At 38.4% G+C, this 24,576-nt stretch overlaps 4 protein-coding genes across 6 annotated transcripts; 2 read left to right on the forward strand and 2 right to left on the reverse strand.

Annotated features, from left to right (window-relative positions):
• Positions 443-1,069, forward strand: LOC18774548 (putative germin-like protein 9-2). The gene has a single exon (XM_007206432.1). The coding sequence runs from the start codon at positions 443-445 to the stop codon at positions 1,067-1,069; it is 627 nt and encodes a 208-aa protein (XP_007206494.1).
• Positions 2,309-2,935, forward strand: LOC18773409 (putative germin-like protein 9-2). Its single transcript, XM_007206549.1, has one exon. It carries the CDS (start codon positions 2,309-2,311, stop codon positions 2,933-2,935), a length of 627 nt encoding a protein of 208 aa, XP_007206611.1.
• Positions 3,105-5,762, reverse strand: LOC18773526 (40S ribosomal protein S14). The gene is made up of 6 exons (XM_007206716.2): positions 5,633-5,762; positions 4,864-4,986; positions 4,722-4,767; positions 3,981-4,066; positions 3,726-3,855; positions 3,105-3,471 (listed from the first exon to the last, which is right to left on the reverse strand). Exons 1-6 carry the CDS (start codon positions 5,633-5,635, stop codon positions 3,404-3,406), a joined length of 456 nt encoding a protein of 151 aa, XP_007206778.2. The 5' UTR covers positions 5,636-5,762; the 3' UTR covers positions 3,105-3,403.
• Positions 19,122-21,073, reverse strand: LOC109949513. Of its 3 annotated transcripts, none has more exons than XR_002271976.1 (3): positions 20,813-21,073; positions 19,717-20,341; positions 19,122-19,466 (listed from the first exon to the last, which is right to left on the reverse strand). XR_002271976.1 is itself a non-coding variant. In XM_020565298.1 (3 exons), the coding sequence occupies exons 1-3, from the start codon at positions 20,908-20,910 to the stop codon at positions 19,384-19,386; spliced, it is 516 nt and encodes a 171-aa protein (XP_020420887.1). In that variant the 5' UTR covers positions 20,911-21,073; the 3' UTR covers positions 19,122-19,383. The 3 variants fall into 3 exon arrangements, 1 of the variants encoding a protein (XP_020420887.1); XR_002271975.1 differs by having other exon boundaries at positions 20,545-21,073; XM_020565298.1 differs by having other exon boundaries at positions 20,275-20,341; positions 20,545-21,073.

Raw genomic sequence — 24,576 nt, forward strand, 5'->3', positions numbered from 1 at the left:
GGTTTTCTAACTTTCCAATGTGGGGCTCTTTACCTTCACATTCTCACAGCACCTACCGTTAAATTTGAGGCTATTTCATTCAAATTGCCGTTAAAAAAGTCAAGTGAGGTGCACACGCTTTTGTATTTTGAGGGCAATCTGGTCCCGCTATGCGCACGCGTCCCCTTTGTAAAACGGCTGTAAAACGGCTGTTAAATATATAAGCAAAAGTTGGAAAACTGCGACCCCAACAAGAAAGTAATTGTAGTTTTCATTTCCAGTTAAACATCAGATAGAGGCCTGCACCAATAATATATTCCAACATCAATGTCTTTCCTTTAGATTTGACAATCCCCACCCTATAAATAGCGCCCTTGTAGAAGCCAAACATCTCATCCAACTACCAAGCATCCTAGCAAATACCAATATCACATTCCTACAAACTACTTCTTGTTCTCAAACCATGGCCTCAAGAACTTCCACCCTAAAGTTCTTCTCACTACTAATTTCTTCATTTGCCATTGTTCAAATGGCAATGGCAGGAGATCCGGACATTCTTACTGACTTCGTAGTTCCGCCAAATGGAACAGTAGATGGAAACTTCTTCACATACACCGGCTTTCGTGTTCTTGTTGGAGGTGCTCCTCCCACAGCCTTCAAGGTATTGAAGGCAAGCTTGGCAGAGTTCCCTGCTCTTAATGGGCAGAGTGTTTCCTACGCTGTCCTTCAATTCCCTTCTGGCACTACCAACCCCCCACACACTCATCCGCGCTCGGCTGAGCTGCTTTTCCTTATTCAGGGTTCCCTTCAAGTGGGCTTTGTTGACACCAAAAACAACCTCTTTACGCAGACGCTTCAGGTGGGTGATCTGTTTGTGTTTCCCAAGGGACTTGTGCACTTTCAGTACAATGCTGATTCACAAAAGCCAGCTCTAGCAATTTCTGCCTTTGGAAGTGCAAATGCTGGACTTGTATCCATTCCCAGCACCTTGTTCACCACCGGTATTGACGACAATGTCTTGGCCATATCCTTCAAGACTGATGTAGCCACCATCCAAAAGCTCAAGGCTGGTCTTGCTCCCAAGCCATGAGGATAGATTTGATAGCCAGTCCAGCAGCTTAATGCTTCGTTCTTTTGTTCTATTATCATTCATTTTGTTTTTCAACTCCGTTTTAATAATTACCCTTACTGTGTTGAAAGGGTATGTCATGTAGGTGTATTATATTTATATTGTTTTGTCACAATTCATTTATTGTCAACCATGTAATCACACTTCCACTAATGGTGGTTTATTTTGAGAAGAAAAACCTCACTTTCTTTTGGAATGTTAACACTGGATTATAAATAGTCATTTGGATTTTGGCACATAAAACTTGGATAATGCAATCTATAAGAAACTTTCTAGGACACTATGGTGAAGTTAATTAGCAAGGCTTGAGTTGATTTTGCTTTGACTTTTCAAATAGTTTATACATTGGCAATGCATCAAATCCCATCTCTGGTTGACTCAAAATTGGCTTGATATCATTTGGAAGCTGCATTCTCATAACCTTTCATATGGTGATCAACTTGTGATTATGGTGCTACTTTTTTTTTGGTTTATACCTGTGCATGGTAATGCAATGATGCCTACAGCTCCTCGGTCTCATGAAAAATCAAATTGATAAAGGTCCCAGGATGAACAAGCCGAAGGCTGCATACGTCTCTATTTTTGAGAGTATCCCACACCAGAGATGGAATTCTTGCTCATTAATGGTTTAAACTTGAAACATGTTGGGAGAAACAAGGGAGCTTAACGATGTCTTGCCAATCAGCAATTAATAGTCATGGAACTTAAATATTACAAAGACAGATTATGTTGTGTTGTTTTACTCCATTCTATATTTCTAATTAGCTATATAAAATGTTTAATTCAGAAGTTTCGGCGAAGGTCTTAACTTGTTTGTCCTCAAGACTTTTGTCTGGCTCTTTAGTTTTTAATGTTAAGGTAAAATCTCTTAGAAATAACTTGATCGAGAAGTGGTTATCAAATTCCAGCTTAAAATTTGGTTTTAGTATTTTGTGGCGATGTATATGAGCAAATGTTCTTATGTTTTTTTGGTATGACATTTTCCAGGAAATGACAAACAAACAACAGTAGAACAACTACAACAAGAAACATTGTAATCTTCATCTGCATTTACATCAGATAGGCCTGCAGCAAGAATACAAAAAATCCATTTACCTTGTCCATAAATAGTGCCCTTAAAGACCCCCCGAACATCTCAAGCATTATAGCCATAGTGCAATATCATAGCATACTTCACAGATTAATCAAGTTTTTCCAACCATGGCCTCAAGAACTTCCAGCCTCAAATTCTTCTCACTACTGTTTGCTTCATTTGCCATTGTTCAAATGGCAATGGCCGGAGACCCGGACATTATTTCTGATTTCCTACTGCCTGCAAATGGAACAGTACATGCAAACTTCTTCACATACACCGGCTTTCGTGTTCTTGTTGGAGGCGGCCCTCCCACAACCTTCAAGGTATTGAAGGCAACCTTGGCTGAGTTCCCTGCTCTTGATGGACAGAGTGTTTCCTATGCCATTCTCGAATTCCCATCTGGCACTACTAACCCACCACACACTCATCCTCGTTCCGCTGAGCTCCTTTTCCTTGTTGATGGTACCCTTGAAGTGGGTTTCATTGACACAAAAAACAACCTCTTTACACAGACTCTTCAATCAGGTGATCTGTTTGTGTTCCCCAAGGGACTTGTGCACTTCCAGTACAATGCTGATGCACAAAACCCAGCACTAGCAATTTCTGCTTTTGGAAGTGCAAATGCAGGAACTGTATCACTCCCCAACACTCTGTTTACCACCGGGATCGACAACAATGTCTTGGCTATTTCTTTTAAGACTGATGTCGCCACCATTCAAAAGCTCAAGGCTGGTCTTGCTGCCAAGTCATGAGAATGGTGAACGCATTTGTTCTAGCATTTTTATTTCGTTCTTGCGCTTTTGTTTTACTTACTAATTTGCTTTGAATAATTGCCCTTGTAATGTTGGAAGGGGTTTTCATAAACCTGTATTACAATGTGTCTTTATTTATTGTCAACTTCATTATTACACTCTTTTCTACTTACTAAAATCCTCAATTTATTTAAAATTGTTAGGATAAATACATCAAATTGGACATCAACCATAACTACACTATAAAACAAACTAGAAAGAATACCTTCATAATTAATGTAAATCATTCCCTCAAAAAAAAATCTTAATGTAAAGCATAGTCAGCAAGGCCAATTCCAAATACTACAAAATGTTCCAGTTCTTCAAAGCTAACACCTCTAAGAACTACATCAACACACCTATAAGAACTACATCAAACTTCCAAAATTGAAGACGGAAAGATCGGAAGTGAAATATCTCCAAGCCAGCTTACAATCTTCTACCTCTTCTACCACCCTTTCTTCGGGTGCTGTCAGTTGGGATTGGAGTCACATCCTCTGGGAAACAGAAAGAGTGTACGATTCAAGACCACCAGCCAAAAAAAAAAAAAAAGGCTTTAAAAATGATCTCATTGTAGGTTCCATTGATAAATTACTGTATTTGACTACAAAAATTTCCACCAAGTCACCCAGTGTAGAAGTGTGACGAGGATAGGAATGATGACAACTTCAGAAATTGCATTCCTTTGATATTGTTTAAAGCATAGTGATCTGAAACTTTAAAAACAAAAAAACAAAAAAAATGGGCTTACCAATGCGGCCAATTCTCATTCCTGAACGAGCAAGAGCCCGTAGTGCAGACTGAGCACCAGGACCAGGTGTCTTGGTTTTGTTGCCGCCAGTGGCACGGAGCTTAATATGAAGAGCAGTAATTCCTAGTTCCTGTTCAGCATTGCAAGTAAAATTCATCATACAGAACAAACATTGTAATCAACCACAACCTAATTAGCCAGGCAATAGTTTTCAGTTTTTAATCATTAACGTATTTACTGGGATATGAGGAAGACCTTGCATCTCTGAGACACATCCTGTGCTGCAAGCATGGCCGCATATGGTGAAGACTCGTCTCTATCAGCCTTTACCTTCATACCACCTACATTTTAGCTTTTTTGTTAGAATCTGGACTTCAGATACAGCTACTGAGGTCCACATCCAACGCCAATTAATCAAAGGAAAAATGTAGATCCCCAGACAAAGTAAGAAGATTTATATAAATTAAAACTTAAAAGAAAATGACAAAAACAGCCATGTCAAATATACACATCAAACTGGAACCAGCAGAGTGAATTGCATTCCTAGTATACTCTATTGTCCAAGACCATTTGGACTAGGATAAAATACCAACTAGAACCACCTTTAGACAGAGTACACTGCAAGCCAATCTTATGCTTCAGAATTTCTCAAGACTAATTTTGGCAGACAAGACTATGGAAACCAAAGTGTCTTTAGAGTGACATTGACATTTAAGTATCCAAGAAACAGTTTCACCAGTATAACTGGTGCTGAGTATGCCCCATTAGACAAGGTCCAGTCACAACCATATGCATTTTGAATTGGATGTTACTGGTTCTACAAACACACCACATTTGATATTCAGATGAGTATCTAGACTTAAAGAAGACAACAAATACAAAAGAACTAAAATGTATTACGAACAGGCCAAGCAGATATACTCAAGAAAGAATAGTACGATTAGAAACTATGGAATCTTATTTAACTACAGCAATCAGAAATGATATTAAACATACCAGTAATGCGAACGAGGGTTTCTCTTCCAGACAAATCAGTCACATGCTGCAGCCATTAAAGAGAGAAATTATTCAGTCCAACTGAAAGACAATAGAGGATGGATCTGTAGTTTTAAACACAGATAAAAATACTGATACTTACAATGAAAGTATCATTAAATGATGCAAAAATGTGAGCCACACCAAATGCATGTTCTCCGTCCCGTAAAGCAGGTCCAAGGGTCACATTTTCTTCCTTTGGTTCCCTTTGCTTCCTCCTGGACGACTGCGAGAACCCGTACCCAAAGTATAAAACAGGAAAGGTTAGGATTCTTAGATCTATTTAACTCAGATTTTCTGTCAACACAAAAATATAAATCAAAGAATGTTTAGCTATATGGCTGACATGAGAACCAATTTATTTTCTTCTATAGGATAGAACTAAATGAAAAGAAACATGTTCGTCTCAAACAACCGGTCAATGGCCACTCTATTAAAGACACATATATACAAAATGAACAATGGAATCTAAGTCCCACTATCATATAACACAAAACCAGGCAAAAGGAAATTTTTCATCCCAAAAAAATTTGATGCTTTATTTCCAGATTGATCCCAATATTACGATTTCCACTGCAAATAAGGTGTGAAACAGAACAGGCAGCACTTTTTTTTTTTTTTTTTTTTTGCTTTTTTTTTGTTTTGATGAATTAAATATAGAACATACATATAGGTATGGACATTTCAAGGAAAACAAAACTAGAATCTTCCATAGACACATGAGGAAATTGTAACAAATACTGGTTTCGTATATTTTCTCGGCATCAAACCGAGCATCACATAAACTAAAGTCTGAAGCTTTTATACAGGGAAAAATCGGTTAAAATTTACAAGAAAAAAGAGAAGGGTGGGATTAGAATCGATATGCTTACCATGGCGTCAAGCAGACGAGAGACTGAGAGACTATGCGAGTGAAAGACTGAGTATTTCGGTTCGCAAGGAGGCAAGGAGGGAGGCTCGACTAAAAAGCTCGGTTTTTATACGAGGATGAAAGGGACTTGGGGTTGAAGTGGAGGTGTCAATTTCACTGGGAGTATTTTGGTTCGATGTAATTTCAACAACACCCTGCAATTTTCATTTATTACACGGAAACCCCTAAAAGCACTTCCACTTGTGCAGGCTAGAGCGGGCAGAAGGCCCCCAGCCCTCAAAAACAAACTCCAGCAGTGAAGGCAAAATTCAGAATTCTTTTATTTATAAATATCTAGTTATATTCTTTACTTCTCACACCAAAATTCCATATAAATTCCTCTCCTTATATCTCATGTGAATAGTATTTTCCTTTACTTGCCATGACAATAGATAGAAAAGCAAAATAAAAAAGGGTAGGGCGGTCATTGTTCACATGAATAATAACAGCCCTTGCAAAAGGCTTGGTGTGTTTCCACCCATTGCCACGGCAACTCGAGGATACCATTATTCAATGAGATATGATGAGAGAAATTTGTATAGAGTTTTGATGTGGGAAGTGAAGAATATGGCTAGGTATTTATTTTTAAAAAATTCTGAAAATTTTGGTTTTTTTTTTCTATTTTTTTTATCAAATATTTCGTTGCTAACGTCATCACTGACGTCAGCAACCCCAACCACTAGCTTGGGCTCGTTTTAGTCTCAGAGAGACTCATCATGCTTATTGTTCATGTTGAACAGATGGTTAGGGTTTTTCTTGATTGTCCTATAGGAGGTGTACTCTTTAGTAAAGACTAGCACTAGCTCTCGAAAGCTTCTGATCGACTCGGAAAGTATAGTATGGAACCAATCTTGGGTTGCTCCACGCGAGGTCATTGCAAACACCTTGCACATCAGCGCATCCTCGAACTCGTAGAGAATCATGACACTTTTGAAATGCTTCAGATGGCTTTCGGGATCGGAATCCTGTTTGAATGGTGTGAAGGACAGTGTTGAGAATCGTTTTGGAGGAGCTGCGCACTCGATCTCATTGGTGAATGGAGAGGAGTTTACTTGATCTACCTCATTATGCAGAGTATCCTCCATGTCTTCTTCGACCTTGAGATCTCAGAGTCGGTAATTCACAAGCTACTCGACGTCCCCTACTCGCAATGCACTCGCAATGATTGTGGTTCACATCGATATCTCCTCTGATGTAGGCATTGCTGATTGACTTCCTCGTTGACTCTCAAGGGTTAATCTCCTCAGTTGTTCTACTTGTGTGGCGTACTAGTGGACTGAGCTTGCGAATGAATCCTCGTGGCTTATGGCCGTGTACTAGCTCTAACAGAGCTGGGCGAAGAGCGTCTTTCTTCGTGTACTTCTAGAGAAGGATCTTAAGGTTGACCTCCTTGAAGGCCTAACCTTGCATCAATACTACCTTGCGGGCCCAGGCAGGCATGAACATCGGTCCATAGACCCAACCTTTCGTGTACGTTGGTCCTTGGACCTAATATCGTACGTGACAAGACCCGCCCCGAATTCTTCGGTACCCGAGACGAATCCTATGGAATTCCTAACATCACCTAGATATCGGGTCCACTTCTAAAACTATATCTTTTTTTCCAAAAAGGAATAAAGGCACGAGACTTTGTACCGAAATTTCGGTAGTGTCTCCCCTGTAAATTAAACATTCCCCAAATTTCAACCTACACAAAATTTACAATTTAATATCCCAACAGGCAAAACCACTAACAAACTCTAAACAATGCCATTAATGAATTCAGACAATTTATGAATGCGCATTATAATCAATATAAAATAACTTCCCAAATATCCAAAATATGAGGTTTTAACCTCCTAACCCAATCACATCTCGCTCTCACCCAAATTTCAGGACCAACGACGAGCTTAGAACCAATCTCAATAGAACAACACAAATAACATTTAGTCTGCGGCTGCACCTAGGCACTACCCTAGGCTGCCTACGTACTCTTACTAAGGGATCAAGCCACACGTAGTTCTTTCCACGAAGTCCCGATTCCAACCACTTACAATACCTTTATTCATCTCCTTGTTAATCACATAATCTCCCCATACGCCGGAAAATCCAACTCCACGTATGGGGCCTGTCTCACACGGCGGAAGAATCCCACGACACGTGTGAGACCTAACCATCACAATATCTCCCCATACGTCGAAAAATCTAACGCCACGTATAGGGTCTGTCCTCACACCGGATAATCCTACGTCACGTGGGACCTAACAATCACATAATCTCCCTATACGCCAAAACATCCAACTCCACGTATGGGGTCTGTTAGCATGCCGGAAAATCCTACGCCACGTGTGATCTAACAATCATAAAATCTCCCCATACGCCGAAACATCCAACGCCATGCATGGAGTCTGTCTCAACGCCAAAAAATCTTACGCCACGTGAGACCTAATAATCATAGGATGGTACTTACATAGTGAAATTAAACATCTTTATATATATATATACATATATTAATTTTCAATATTGCATAAACCTCAATCACAATATAGCATCCCATAATCCCCCAATTTAAAATAATAAATTAATATCCTAATTCCACATAATCAACATAACTCAACAACGCTCAAGACCTGTCACTAGGTCATTATAACCATCCTAGGAAGGTAAAACTACCTCGAAAGACTCACAGTCAACCAAAGGTTAAAGTACCCAAACTTAGTCAAACCGGCCCACAGAGCCCACGACCTCCGTTTTACTATCTGAAAGTCCTTATGGTTTCCACAGGGTTTAGGATACACATCCTGCAAGTTTGGTCCAGATCGGACGGTCGGATAGCTCACGATCGCACGATCGGACGGTTACTATGAACCTAGCCTTAGGGTTGGCATTTACGGAGTATCCGAGACTCCGTCTTACGATCTGTCGAATCCTACACGATCCTAAGGATGTCTAGCTTATCATATTTTAAATTTAAGACTATCCAACGGTTCAAACCTATCGAACCCAGATAACGCACAATATGCGATATTCATTCGAGACTCAAAAGGTATCCAAATTAAAATTCGAGCACAACGCGCTCGAGACAACAAGGGGATCGCATCGGGACACAATGCCCCTTTTTTTCAGTGCCCACTCGCCACCACCCGAGCCAGTAGCGTGTGGATGTCCAAAGCGATTACCGATCGCCGGAAAATCTCAAAATCATAGGCTACCCTCTCGGCTATAGGTCCTACTCGACGAGTGGAGAATTTTATTCAGCTATGAGGAGGTCCAATTTGGACGACAACTTGCCGGAATTTCACTTTGAAATCCAGCCAAAACCTAGGTTTCAAAATCAATATCCTAGACGAAAAATCAATCCAATCCTATCTAACAGGCAGCTAGAGCTCGGAAAATAGGTGAGGAACCATACCTATTTCACTGGATTGAGTGGCGGAGGCGGCGGCGCAATGATGGGAAAAACCCGGTTCAAACCAGTCGAAAACCTGACCGAAATTCGGGGTTTCCGGTAGGGATTCTGGGTGCGACGTGACAGGGACGTCGAGCCGGTTCGAATGTGATCGGTCTCACATCCGGCTGTGGTCGGAAGGCCGTGAATCGAAGAGAGAGAGGGACGGTATCGGAGAGAGAGAGAGAGAGAGAGAGAGAGAGAGAAATCTGATTTTATGAACCCTTTCTGCAATATTTACGGTTGTGCCACTAAGGGTATTTTGATCATATCTTTTTCGTTACAACTTCGATTCGAGCCCACAATGTGTCTACGGACTCATCTCGCAGTTCTCTTCGCAACGGTATAGTCGAAATTCCCAAATTCTTGCCTGGTCAAAAAGTCAACTTTAAACCTAATAAAATATTCTATGGGCAAAAATGGTCTTTTATCTGAATAAAATAATATTTATCAATTTATTTAGGACCGGGTCGTTACAGTACGGAAGCTCGACTACTTTGACTGGAGCTTACAGATGCTTATGACATGCTAGCATGCTGGGCAACATGCTCATGTCCTCCTTCTTGCTTGCTGGTACCTATTCTGCCTGCTGGTTCTTACTCAACCTGCTTGGGACCTCTCAACTTGCCTGCCAATGCGTCCGTCCATCCTTCTCTCTTCGCCATAGGATCCAGGGCCAAGGTGTTTAACCAAATTGGTATGTTTGAGGAACAATCCAACCAAATTGTTTTGGTCGTCTACTTTTTGAGCCAGCTAGTCGACTTTAAGGCTGAGGTCTGCTTAACTGCTTTGATCTAGATGAGAGAATTGTGTGGAGCCCAATTGCACGCGGGCTAGTTTCGTTGGAGGTGTACGCATGAGAGAATGTTAAGCACAATGGAAATGGATGGAATAGATGTACTTGTTCCAAGATTGGGCCGTAGTCCATGGCAATTTCATGATGGGAGGTTCCACCATGTGTCGCAGCAGAGCCATGATGGTAGACCTCGGATCTAGCTGTGAAGCTGAAAGGGTGGTGGCTGCTAGACCCGGCAGTTAGTCCGTGCGGCTGCACGGTGATGCTAGGCTCAGAACCATGAATAGGCACGGTGGCATGTGCTTGAAGAGTGCTCTCGGCCATGTGGCAAAGATGAGGAGTAGTAGTCGCGCCCAAGGCCTTGACAACAGCCACGGTGTTGGGATTTTAGGTCGTGGCCTCGGTAGCAGAAAGTGTAACATCCCACATTGACCAAAGGAGATGGGGTGATGTGCCTTATATGTACATGTCCACCTCCATCTAGCACGAGGCCTTTTGGGAGATCACTAGCTTCGGAGTCATGGGAATTCCGAAGTTAGTGACCCATTGGGAAGTTGCTCGTGAGTTCCTAGAAACAAAACCGTGAAGGCAGAGATAGGGGCCCAAAGTGTACAATATCGTGCTACGGTAAAGCGGATCCCGGGATGTGACTATTTGGTATCAAAGCCACTCTGTCATGTGGTGCAAGTGTGCCGACAAGGACTTCAGGCCCCTAAAGGGGTGGATTGTAACATCCCACATTGACCAATGAAGATGGGGTGATGTGCCTTATATGCACATGCCCACCTCTATTTAGCATGAGGTCTTTTGGGAGCTCCCTGGCTTCGGAGTCATAGGAACTCCGAAGTTAAGCGAGTTTGGGCTAGAGCAATTTCCAGGATGGGTAACCCACTGGGAAGTTGCTCGTGAGTTCCCAGAAACAAAACCATAAGGGCTCGTTTGGTACACAGGACTGTCTTGGCATGGACTATGCTTAGGGACAAGTTTGGCTTGACTTGGCTTGGTCTAAGTTGGATAACACTTATCCTGCGTTTGGTGTATGCTTGGACTGTACATTATATATGTATGTATATATACATATTCATTATATATATATTATAAAATACATATGTATATATTATATATTATAATATACATATATATACGTATATACATGTATATAATATATGTGTATATAGGTGTATCTATATATGTATATTTTAATAGATAATATATATGGGTATGTTATAATAATAATATACATGTATATACTTGTATATATGTATATTATAATATATATATACATATAGTATAAATATACAATGTATATGTGTATATACATGTGTATATGTATATTATAATACATACATGGGTATAATATATATATATATTACATATATACATGTATGCTATTATTATAATATTAATATGTATGTGTATATGGGTATATTATAATAATAATATACGTGTATATATCTATATGTATTTATATATTATATATGTATATATGTGTTTATATATATATATATGTATATATGTGTATATATGTACATTAATATATAATATAATATATATTACATATATACATGTATACATGTATGCTATTATTATTATATTAATATGTATGTGTATATGAGTATATTATAATAATAATATATATCTATATATATTTATATATATATATTATATGTATATATGTGTATGTAATAATAATAATAATAATAATAATAATAATAATAATAATAATAATAATAATAATAATAATAATAATAATAATAATAATATATGTTATTAGTATTACAATATAACAGTCCCGATCTCTTGGACCACAGGAGTCTAAGAGATTGTGGTCATCCACCGTTGAATATTAATCCAATGGTTCAAAAAAGTTTTCTAAAAGGAGTGCAAGAGTGAGTGAACCGTTAAATTTACATCCAACGGTGAGTGACCACAAATTTCTTGGACCCCTGTAGTCTAAGAGATCAGGACTGTACAATATAATATATGCATCTTATACATTGGTGAATATAGGACTAGTTAATCCCCCCTTTCTACATGGGCTTAGTAGTCCCCTCCTAATGAGGTATTTTTGGTGGGCCCGGTATTAGCAATCCCATCTAAGACTAGAATTAAATGAAACAAACATGGTACTAAATTTAGTCCAAGCCAGTCCAAGCCAAGACTGTGTACCAAACGAGTAGAGAGGAGGGCCCAAAGTGGACAATGTATTTTTAGTGCTATTGCTTTGTAGGGTTTGTCAAAGAATAATTCCTATATGGAAGGGAATAATTTTTTCCCTTAAATGGAGAGATTGTATCAATTAGGGATTTTGATGAGAATCAAATCTCTAATTTGTGGAGATATCCCTATTTTTGGTCTAAATAATTGGCCAATTAAATGGAGCATAATTATTAACCTAAGGAATATTTTTACTGTCCACGTGGTGCCTCATGATTGGTTGCAAAAATATTTGTTCCCACAAAGGACCAAATTGAAAACACGGGGACCAAAAGTGATTTTTTTCCAAAAAATAAAAATAAATTACAAGCGATATCTAAATTACAAGGGGAGGGGGTTTCACACAAACAATGTGCAAATCATCTCGATTATTTAAACTATGTCTTGGGCAAGTCATGGGCACATAGCCCAGCTCGACAAAGCTCAAATGGCCTCGCTTGATTGCCTTGAATATGACATGTCGCACATAGCTTCGCTTAGCAAGCCTCAAATAGCCTCGCTTGGCAAGCCTCAAATAGCCTCACTTGCTTGCCTTGAATATGACAAGGCATGCCTAGCCATAGCAAGCCAAGGTAGGACATACCATGGCAGGATAAGGCTGAAATAGCCTCGGTTGCCGTGAATATGGCAAGTCATGCCTCACATAGCCTTACTTGTCAAGCCTCATAGCATCGCTTCCTTTGAATATGGCAAAGCATGCCATGCCATGGTACACCAAGCCTCACATAGCCTTGCTCGTCAAGCCTCAAATAGCCTCGCTTGCCTTGAATATGGCAAGGCAAGGCAAGCCACGACATGCCATGGCAGGACAAGGCTCCAATAGCATCACTTTCTAGGGTGCAATGTATTGCGAAGTCTCGGAATGGCTTTGCCGCCCATGTGTCCCATTTCCCCTTTTTAAATGCCTCTGTTCCTTTTCCCAATATGGTATCCCGTGTAACGCCTAGAAGGTGTCTATAGCGTGTTTATTTTTTCAACACATTGATCACACTTAAATTGCTAGGCGATGAGTCGCAACTGTAAATGATCCAAATCCTGAAGGCCATGAAACCATAGCAAGACTTTTTGGAAGCAAACATGACAGCAAGTTCCCCAGTCTTTGTTCTGGAGCCAAGAATAGTAATTTGACATTGACGGTGCAAAATCGTCCTCTGCCACTTCTGACAGTCGGGGTAAAGGGATTTTTGGCCTAAGGGGGGCAGAAGAAAGAAGAGGACATGTTATATATTCATCATTTGGCCCAGATGGTGCCTTAAATATAATCAAGGTGCGGATATGTGGTAGCTGATTTTGCTTATAAATCCTGTAAGTTTCTTGTGGCTGGGATGGTTTACACCCTCATTGGCACGTCATCATTTTTATTGATGAATATAAATTTCCATTTTTCTTGGTGAAAGAAAAGAAGAAACAAAAACAAAACCAATTTGGGTCATTAAATGCCCTCATTACTATGTCTAGAAACAATTGTATATGTAACACATCAACAAGGAATTTCAAGTTGCACGTAATTGGCGAAACAACCAGCAAATTAAAGGACCATAATTTGTACACAGCCCCTGCAATATATATATTTTTTTAATAGAACAAGGGATTAGGCGAGATTAGCTCCTCAGTATCGGTCATCGGATGCACAAACATCCACCACCCTCAAAGAGGGGACCAACACATTCTGGGAACCCCCCGCCCGTCCCCTTGATCATATTTTTATTAATAAGAATCATAAAGAAATACAAGAAACAGCACGGGGGACCAAGCCCCCTGCAAAAGATTTTGTTACAACTTTAAAACAGAATCAAAACATAGTCTATTTGGAGTTGGTGCAATGTGATTATTCATCAGTCAGGATTGCCTCAAATTGTCTTCTTCAGTCGTGTTGATCCCAGATGCTGGCTCTCCCTCAACAGAATTGATCCAGGGAGTACAGTTGAAACTATCATCAAGTCCACCCAATCCTCCAAACACATTGCTTTGTGGATTATCAGCTTGGGTCGCAGTATGCCCGGTGCAGTCAATCGGTAAGGCTGACGTAGAAGCAGTATATATGACCTCATTTTCAGCCCCTTGCATGGTGGTACCCACAGCTACTGGTTCTGGTACATCATCAACGCTTTGTAGGACGAATGGCTCCCACAATCTTTCGTCCCATTCTAAGATACTCAGTTCTTCGCTTGCAAATGACGGTACAAAATCGACACAGGATGTGAGCAATTCTTGTCCCAAATTTTCGTCTTGCACTTGAGCTGCTAATGGTGGACTGTTATCGATCCATGGCTTGAGGCTTTGTGTCACTGGCAGTTCAGCAACGAATGCATAATTTTCTAGTGGTTGTGGTTGTGGATGTGGTGGTGGCAGATTATCAATGCATGGTAGCATGCGTTGTCTTTTCTCTTGTGTCTGGAGGCACAATACTTGTCTTCTGTCCTCCTCCTCTGGTTCTTTTCTTTTCTTTTCGGGTTCCTCCTTTTTCCTGAGTAGACATAGAACATATTTCTTTGCCTGCGAATTGGATAAACATTTTGGTTCAATAATATATCAAATCCAGAAATTAATCAATACTGAAAAAAAGAGAGAACAAATATAGATACATGTTGGATGTTCTGCAAACATATCAAACCAGATGAATATAATGACTTTTATATTCCATAAACGATGAGATTTAAATCCCTGAACGTTCAAATCTTCATGATTGTAAATGCATGAAATTTTTCTCCAAAGAATAACATAACAAAAACGAAGCAGTGAAATAAATCCAAAGAAAATATAACATAATTCTTGGCATGAACACAAAGATAGAATAAGAATAAAAGAAACAACATATACTTACTTGTCTGTTGTGTATCAGGGATTGACCAAGTTCGAATTCATTCATGAGCCACTTGCCATGCTCTGCAGACCCCTTATTCTCATAGCGAAACCTCTTTTTGATTCCTATAACATGGTCAGTTCCCGGAGCACATATTTTTTTGCCCCCATCTTCGCCTTTCCAGGTGCCGCTCCCAACAGTTCGGGATACACGCGAGCCATTTGTGGTCTTTGTCTGAAGCTCAGTGAAGAGGTAGAGGTCGTTGCTCATCTTCAAATCGTTTTGTCTTGTTGTTTGGAAGTGATCCCATATCTTCCGAGGTTGGTCACTGTATAGATTGAAGTCAAAAACGACGTGGTTTTCCCCGGGTACCTCCTCAGCGTTTACCTTAGGGCGAAGGTAGTAGAGAAGGAGTTCTTGTTCCGAGGGGCAAAAGTGGTAGCCTGGAGGCACACGATCATAAGCATAACCATCCTCAGCCATATTGGAATCAAGAAGTTGCTTATTTCTTAGGGTTTCCTGGTTTGATATCTTGTTGATAGAAGAAAGTATATAACAAAGGGCGTGGACGTGAAAGTATAAGTTTCAGGTTTTAGAAACTAATAACTTGGAGAGTGAGTAAGGGTGAACAAGTAGGGTTTGCTTTTCTTATGGGAGGCGAAGTGGGATTTATACAACTTATTAGTCGGGGATCAAATGCTATGTAAGAGATAATCTTTATCTGTGGCCAAAAAAAAAAAAAAAAGAAAAAGAAAAAGAAAAAAGGATTAGCATTTATCTCTTACATAATCTTTATCTCTTACATGTGTATGTAAGAGATAAAATGCAAATCTTTTTAACTGAGTATTATCATGTTTATTAAAATCACGATTATTACATATAGAATGAGGGATGTTCTCTAGGTTTATTTAATCGAAAAATACAGATTACAAAAGGCTTATGTCTTGTTGATAAGGAGATTGAAGAGAAGGATGGAAAATAAATGAATATTGAGTAGTTTGGTATCTGATATGTGCTTGAGGAAATCTAAGTAAAAAAACTAAATCGAGGTGAAGTTGGTGTTGGGTTCAAGTCTGGGGTCTATTGAGTCTGGGGGGTTGGGATCTGAGTGGGGGAGGATGCGATGGGCGTGGATGTGGCTAAGGGATGGGGTTTGATGTCAAAGCCTTTTGAGCTATAAAAAAAACCGTATATACCCTTCTTGTATCCCTTACATGCCGTTCACATGACAAAAATTTACATAAAGTAGTGTAACGGTGAGACCAAATTCGTCGAATAATAAAGAGGTTGTGGACCATTTGAATGAATAATTTAGTTGAGAAACCAAAATGCAAATCATGTGTAAGTTTGAGGATCAATTGAGTTAAAAACCCTAAAGTTTAGGGGGTGTATTCAATTAGGATTATAAAGCGTTTAAAAAGATTTTAAAAATGATGTATTCAATTTGGATTTATACAAACTTTAAAAGAGGTATTACAAGTCTGGGTGTATTCAATTCCGACTTGGAAGGATTTTATTAAGTGATAAATTTTCGTAGGTTTTAAGGGGAGAACTATAAATAAAAAAGACCATAATAAATCCAACCTCCCCCCTAGTATTTTCATCAGACGTTTTTCTCTTGCGCTAGCTTTTCTCTCTGCAACAGAAGATGAACGATTTCCTTCCTCCATCTGTGAAGGTATGCTCTCTGTTTTTTCTTTGATCAATACCTCGTTGGGTTTTCTTTTTCCATGATTTTTCTTCATTGTGTTTTTCTGGTTATTAGGTTATAGTTTGGGGTTAGGGTTTATGCTTGTTACTAGGGTTTATGCTCGTTACTACTTGTTTTTCTTCTGAAATATACGACTGTATAAGAATTGTTCATTGAATCACTAGATTGAAAATTGAAATAATTGACAACCTTTCTATAATCAAACAAAAAAATTGAGACAAATATAGATAAATTGTAAAAAAAACGAAAAGCCAAAAATTAACTACAACTTTTAAATGTTGTTTTGGAAGCCTAAACGATCTCAAAAGCCCAAAATCCAACATATTTCATAGCAAAGCAGTGTGTTTGACTCGTGGCATTCTTTCCTTTTCAGAAAGGTATCATACACCCCAATCGGAGTTCAGACGCCAAATTTGTAAATTCCCACTGCGTCATTTTTCCATTCTTCACTCCAATTCTTCTTCAGTCCATTCAGCCATTTGTTCTACATCATTCATGTTTGTATTCAACATAAGATGTGTCGTGTCTGTTAGGATCTATGGTTTCTGATGTACATTTTTCTGTAGTGTTTTATGGGTTTTGTATATTTTTTATGTTGTATTTGTGATTGACATGATAAAATTTATAGCTGCACCACTCAAATGGAGTCTGAAAATACACAACAAACAAATGGAAAAGGGAAGAGCAAACAAGATTATAATGCTTAGAGTGTGGAAGATAGTAGAATGTTGTTGCAACTCATGGTTGATGCTGCAAGTCGTGGATGGCGTGATGCTAATGGAATGCTAAGCAAGGCAACTGTAGAAACCAAAATACTCCTCAAGATTAATGAAAAACTTAGGTGTCACAAAACCTATTCTCAATACCAGAGTCGGTTGAAGTACTTTAAAAGAGAATACCAAAAATATTCACAGCTTCTCCGTCACAGCTCTGGGTTTGGGTGGGATCCAACCATTCACAGCTCCTGAAGAAGTTTGGAAAGACTACTTCAAGGTTAGGTTATTAAATTTTCTTTAAATGATTTTGTTTGGTAACTTGAATACATAATTTTGTTAAATAATAATTATTTTATTATTTTTGTTATAGTCCCACCCAAAAGACACAAATATTCAAACAAAAACTAGCGAGGACTGTGAGGATATGCAAATTGTAATTGGGAATGCAACTGCTATTGGAAGAAACTCATTAGGATTGGGTGATGATACTGATGCAAGAACTTTTAGGGCGGATGATAGACATGTTGGAATAGAGGACTTTGTCTTTGATGATGAAAGTAAAGCTTTTATACCAAATCATAATAAACCACCACACCAAGATCCACCACTCGGACATTCTTCTTCATCCTTACCGTTTCAGGCCACTAATTGTGAAGGTCCCTCAGAAAGCTCAAGCTAGAGGAAAAGAACTAGAACAGATTTGGAAGGGAATGCTATCTCAAATGAGACCACCCAGCAAGCTATGGGAAGAATTAGCCTTAGCATTGATTCAATTACTACCGACTTCCGGGGAGTCCATAACTTATTGGCAAAAAGGGAGAAAGAGAGAGAGAGCAATAGAATTATATGTGGGATGCCATTAAGGAGACCCCAAATTTGGATGAACGTGCTCGTTATAAAGCGCCTTCTTTGTTGAATACTAACACAAAAAAGGATGCATTTTTGAAAATGTCTCCTCAAGAGCGCTCAAATTGGATATCCTACAACTTGGAATGAGTGGGTTTTTTGAGAGCTTTTGGAAATGACTAGTTTGTTTGGAATGATTATTCTTGGCCTCGTTTGGTTTGTGTTAAGTACTTGTGTTTATCTGGGGGGGTTATATATATATACTGATACTGTCTAAATAAAATGATAAACAAATTACAAGCATAATTAATAATGAAGTCACAAACATAATTAATAAACAAATTACAATTAGAATTTATAATAAATTTCAGATTTCCAAAAGAAATAAAGGATTCATAAAAGCAAAACAAGTTGATGAATTCATCATCAACTATGTAATGACCAATAGAGTATTTAAATATAAACAACAATGTTTGATAAACAAAACAAATAGTCCAAATATCATCCAAAAAACAATCCCAAAAACCAAACTACAAGAAAAAAGTCATTTAACAACGTGCATTGTGCGTTGTTGAAGGGTATTAACAACACGCGGCGCACATTGTTGAAACCGATGTCGTTAAAAGGTCCAGAACTTTCGACAAACGCTTTGCATGTCGTCATTGATACCAATGCTTGTTGTTAACACCATTAAATGCAACGCGTGCATGTTGTGAAAGAAGTGTACAACAACGTGTTCCGCATGTTGTTGAACACATCATTGACAATGTTCGTATGCACGTTGTTGTTACATTTTTAACAACAGCCTTTGCACGTTGTCATACTAAATATCAATGTTTTATTATTATTTTCAAGTTCACCTTATAACAATATTGTTAATCTGTAAAATGAAGCTTCATGATAAGTAAAACTATTTTCTTCTTTCCTAATAATAAATAACACATAATAAAGAACTTTCATTCAAAAATAACTCCACACGTATTACAAAGATTGATAGATTCATTGTCAGAGTTACACTTATCCACATGGAAGTAGAGGGAAACTGTACTATGTCTATAATTATATTTCAAAACCCTTGTCGAACATGATCTAGAAACTTGATAAGTTGGGCTAAAGCTGATGAGCCAATGAATTGGATGTGAAGTGCCTGATTGTTAGAAGAATTCCAAATTCAATATGCTACTGCCAACTTCAGTGTTAGAAGAATCCCAGTTCAGATTGTATTCTTGTGCAATTTCCTTCAATCCTAAGCCTGGCCTCTCCAGATGGAACACTCTCAACTGAAATTGAGTGGCAGAAAAAAAATATATTGACATACAAGTCTATAGAAATGGATTACCTCTGGAATTTTTTTAAAATTTTAATGCTTTAGGAACCCACAAACATCATTGTAATGAATAAACTACTCATGCAACTATCTACATGCATCAGTTCTGATACATTAATAAAATCAAGTAGACAAAATTCACCAATATTATACACACAAACACATATATATTTATTTCACCAATCCAGAGAAAGATTACTTACCCTATTTAGTATTGAATATTTCTCTTCTTTGTGACATTTATACAAGTAGCTAGAGCACGAAATAAAAAGGGGTACATGAGTATGTTGACAGATAGGCCCTCTGTCCAGAAGACCAACAGACTCCTGTTCTTGTAAGCAATTGTGAAGCTCTGTTTCATCCAGAGAGCAGGTGTGCACAATTTCTTTACAATAAAAGAACATGAACTCAAGACTTAAATGAGAATCTAAAAGTAATGAAAGGAATTAATAAAAGAAACATAGATCCCATGAGAAATTAATAAGGGCAACTTGGATGAATTAAAGCAAACAACAAGTGAAACAAACTTTCGAGACAGACAGAGCTAGTTTTAAACATGGATTCTAAGCTTGTATGGGACTTAATTAATTTGGAGATGATATGTATGTCAGTTTAACTAACAAAAAAAGGACAACCAAAAAGCTGTATCTTGGGTTGTTTTCCTCACATGCATTATAGATTACCACAGCAAAAACACCCAAATAGACACCTTGTTTTGCTTCTAAAATGAAAGCTTGAGTGTCAAATCAATATGATAATACCATATTCCATGAAAATACCACCACCAGCTGAGCTCTCCTTTCTGTGCACTGCCCAAACCTCTACACCCTATAAACCCAATACCAATCAAATTACATGATCAATTCAGCATAACAATATATATTAATTAGTAATTAAAGTTCCAAAAAAAAAATATATATATATATATATAGATATATTCGAACTACCGATACAAAAGCAAATATGTATTCATATCGAACTCAGATTTTTGCTTTTTTTATATGTAAGAATAAACTTTTTACGTGTTCTACCTTATCCTCATTGCGGAAGCCCAAGGAAGATGCACTTCTCCCCACCACTTGGCCACCAGAAGACAAAGGTTGAACCTTTGGCATTGAAGAGACCTCTTTCGAGGTCTCATACATAGCCCCAACTTCAAACCTCGGATCTGGAGGTCTGATTGCGTACGGACTCGGGTTTAGGTCCACCACCAAATTATTACCTCCAACAAAACCAAACCCAGAACCATTCCCAACCCTCTGACCCATCAAAATACCAAGAACAACAGTCAAAGCATACCTTTTACTTTTCCAGAGAACTGAGACCAATATGGATGGAAGGCAGCAGTTTGGGGTTTGGGATTTGGGGGTTTTATTATTTCTCAGTATGACAAACATAAATTGAGGAGAAAGGAAGGAAATTCATATGAAATGGAGGCTGTCAGATGTTGAGAACGAAGAGATAGATGGTTCAGATTCTTCCCCAATTTTGGATAAAGTTTAGTCTAAAATCTTGAGAATATAAAAGGGATTGAGAGAGAAAGAGAGAGAGGGTTAAGGCGTGAAGGCTGAGAATGAAGAGGTAGAGGGATTCTTGATGAGAGAGAGCAAGTGAGGGTTTGGGCTCAGAGATTAGGAGGGGTCCAGTAGGGGTGGGCATCGAGACCGGAAAACCGGAACAACGAACCGAACCGGTAAAAAAAAAACCGGAAAAAAAACCGGTTGACCAAAAAAGTCAACAAACCGGACCGGAACCGGACCGAACCGGTTCCAACTGGTTCCGGTTCCGGTTTTACATCTCTCCGCACCGGACCGGACCGAACCGGACCGGTCATATATTTTATATTTATATTTTTACAAAATTTTAAAATCTAATGCCATATTTTAACTTTTATAATCACTAATTTTCCAAGTTCAACTTCAAAAAATTTCTAAATGTATGAATTGGATTATTTGTTCATTTTAAAGCTAAAAAAATAAGTTATTTATTACAAATTTTTAATAAAAAAAAATTAAAAATTAAAAATTAATAATCCGGTTCAAAACTGGAACCGGTTAGAACCGAACCGCCCGATTTTTAAAATTTTTTTTGCCCAAACCGGACCGAACCGGACCGGTTAAATAATACCGGTTTCGATTCTGATTTGAGGTGAGAATCGGACCGAACCGGACCGCGCCCACCCCTAGGGTCCAGACAGAGGACGTGTAGAGGGTTTGAGAAGAGGGGTGAAATTAGAAAATTAGTGAGAAACAAAAAAGAAAGAGCGGAACCCGAAATTTAAAAAGAGTTTGAGAGAGAGACTGAAATTTTTAGCCAAAGAGGGAGGGAGAGTGAGGGAAATTCAGATAGTTTTTTTTTTTTTTCCACGAACATTATCTATATATATATAAAGCAAAAGGCAGAGAATGGTGAAACATTCAAAATACCAGAAAATGCCCTTGGTTAATGCAAACATTAAGAATTGAAATTATTAATTAAATGAGGATAATATGGTAAATTCACAATTTTTCATATTAAAAAAATTGAAATTAAAAAAAAATTCATATAATGGGTCCTATTTTTATGGAACACAAATATCCATTATCTTTTTTAATTCTAAAATAAATTTAAATTTTTTAAAAAAAACCTCTCGCATGCGCGGAAGCGCGTGCAGAGAGGCTAGTACTTCATTAAAGTGATATAGTTTTCATAACATGCGCTGTGCGTTGTTGAACTCCAAATATAACAACACGTTTGGATGCGTTGTTAAAACATCATCGAAATTTCATTTCAACAACGTGCACTAAATGCGTTTTGTTGAAAGAGATATAACACAACACACATACTCCACACGTTGTGGAAAGTCTAATTCCACAATGCATAATTTATGCACGTTGTTAATAACGTGTTGTGGTAAAGTATTTGTAGTGAATTTAGGGTTTTCCATTGAATGGAATCAAAGGGAAGTACGTGAGACAACATACGATCGAGGTTGTCTCTGATGGTACGTTGGTGTCTGCTGTTAACCCAAGTGTCCCTTTTGTCAGTGGAGCATTTCCCAGGTCCTTTAGGAGGTTCTATTTTGTCATGCATCCCAACACTTGGCATCTAGGAACCCATTTTCATCTGGCAATAGATTAATGACAGTGTGTGCTTGCTTCAAAAAGGATATTCAGAGCAGAAATGGACTACACTATTTCAATGGAAATGGATAGAGTCTTGGCAGTTGTTTTTTGCTTAGAAAATTAGATCCAAACACAAAAGTTCAAGCATTCATTAGGAACCAGCCTTACCAATTCGCAGTATGCCCGGTGCAGCCAATTTGTAAGGCTGAATTAGAAGCAGTATAATTGACCCAGAGCTGCAGGTTCTGGTTACATCATTAATGTTTTCTTCGATGAATTGCTCCCACCCCACCACTTTTCGTCCCACGGCAAGGCATTCAGTTCACTGCTTGCAAATGATGATACATCATTGACACAAGGTGTGAGCAACTCTTTCCCAAATGTTCTGTTTGCAATTGAGCTCCCACTACTACATTTTACAATTTGCGCGACGAATAGAATTTCGTCACGCAAAGTGCATTTTAGTCGCACAAATTTCAGCGCGACAGAAACTTCGTCGCGCAAAAATCGTAAAGAAAGATTTTGGGCGACCAAGTTTTTTCATTGGTTGCGAAAAACTGAGCGACGGTTAACCTTCATTGCACAAAATGTTTAGGGACGAAACAAATGTTCGTCTCTCAAACCTTTGCGCAACGACAACTAATTCGTTGCGAGTACCTAGAGCAACGGATTATATTCGTCGCGCAATTCGTGTCTCAAACATTTGCGCGATGAAATTGTCTTAGTCGCACATTTATTTTTCGCGAGACGAAAAATTTCGTCGCACAAAAATAAAATATATATTTTTTAAATTTAGTTTTACGTTTATTTTTTCATTTTGTAAAAAGTGAATTGGCGAGACCAAAAGAGTTTCGTTGCGCAAAAATAAAATATATTTTATTTAATTTTACGTTGTAAAAAAATAAATTTGGTTTTTTTTTTTTGTTTTTGCAAAAAATAAAAATGTAATGAAGAGAAATTTTTTTATATATATAAAATAACATACATGTATGGTACAAGAGAAATTTTTAAAATGTAATTAAGAAAGTAAAAAACTAATCAAATAATGTTCCAAAATCGACTTGGTTGTCTAGCAAATGCAGCTCGGAGGTCTGGACATTGTCGACATGGGCAATAGTCTGGTGGCCATGATCGGGTTGGAGAGGCTCGGAGGTCGACGAGGGACCAAAATGCGGGATTGAAATACCGGACTGAGCAAGGGACTCTAGAAGCATAGAGACCTGACCCTTAAGCTCAGCCACCGTCGCTGTCAAAGCAGTCATCTCGTTTGACTGCGACAATGAACGGGGTCTAGGTTCCCCCCTCCGGGCATTCCCCAACCCTTGACAATATGTCCCCGGCCTCCTCCTGAGAGTCTGATCCAAGGTCTTCCTCAGGATCTGAAACCCCTCATCCTGTGGAGGATCCACACACTCGAGTGGAGTATCGTGAGGAAGTTTGGGAGGCGGACACTTGAAGACCAACTGGCTCCTCTCCACCATAGTCGTCTATTTAACATAATATAAAATATTAATTAAAACATTCATATAATAACCCTGAAACTTGAATGTGTAAGATAATAATTAAAATTAAAGAATACTTACATGAAGAGACTCGGCCAACTCATTCCCAGGCCGAACATAAACGTCGCCAAAGACGTCGATCTCCTGGAATTTGGACCTCCCCCTGAATTGAACAAGAGAAAAAAAATGTTAGTACGAAAAAAACAAATTAATATTAATGACATATTAAAAATTGAATATAAATAATTTTATTATTACCCGCCGTCGTGCGTCCATCCTATATGAGAAGGGCCTGGAACCTGAATGGTGGAGAAGAGTCTTCATGTTCCTTTTGCCCTTATTTACTTTGGCCTTATTCTGTTATGCAAAAAATAAACATATTAGTTGAAATTAAAATGAAATATAAAAAATTAAATAAACATTAGTAAGAAACATGTAATAATTTTGAACTTAATAT

Source organism: Prunus persica, chromosome G6 (genome assembly GCF_000346465.2).
Source record: "Prunus persica cultivar Lovell chromosome G6, Prunus_persica_NCBIv2, whole genome shotgun sequence".
Lineage (NCBI taxonomy): Eukaryota > Viridiplantae > Streptophyta > Magnoliopsida > Rosales > Rosaceae > Prunus > Prunus persica.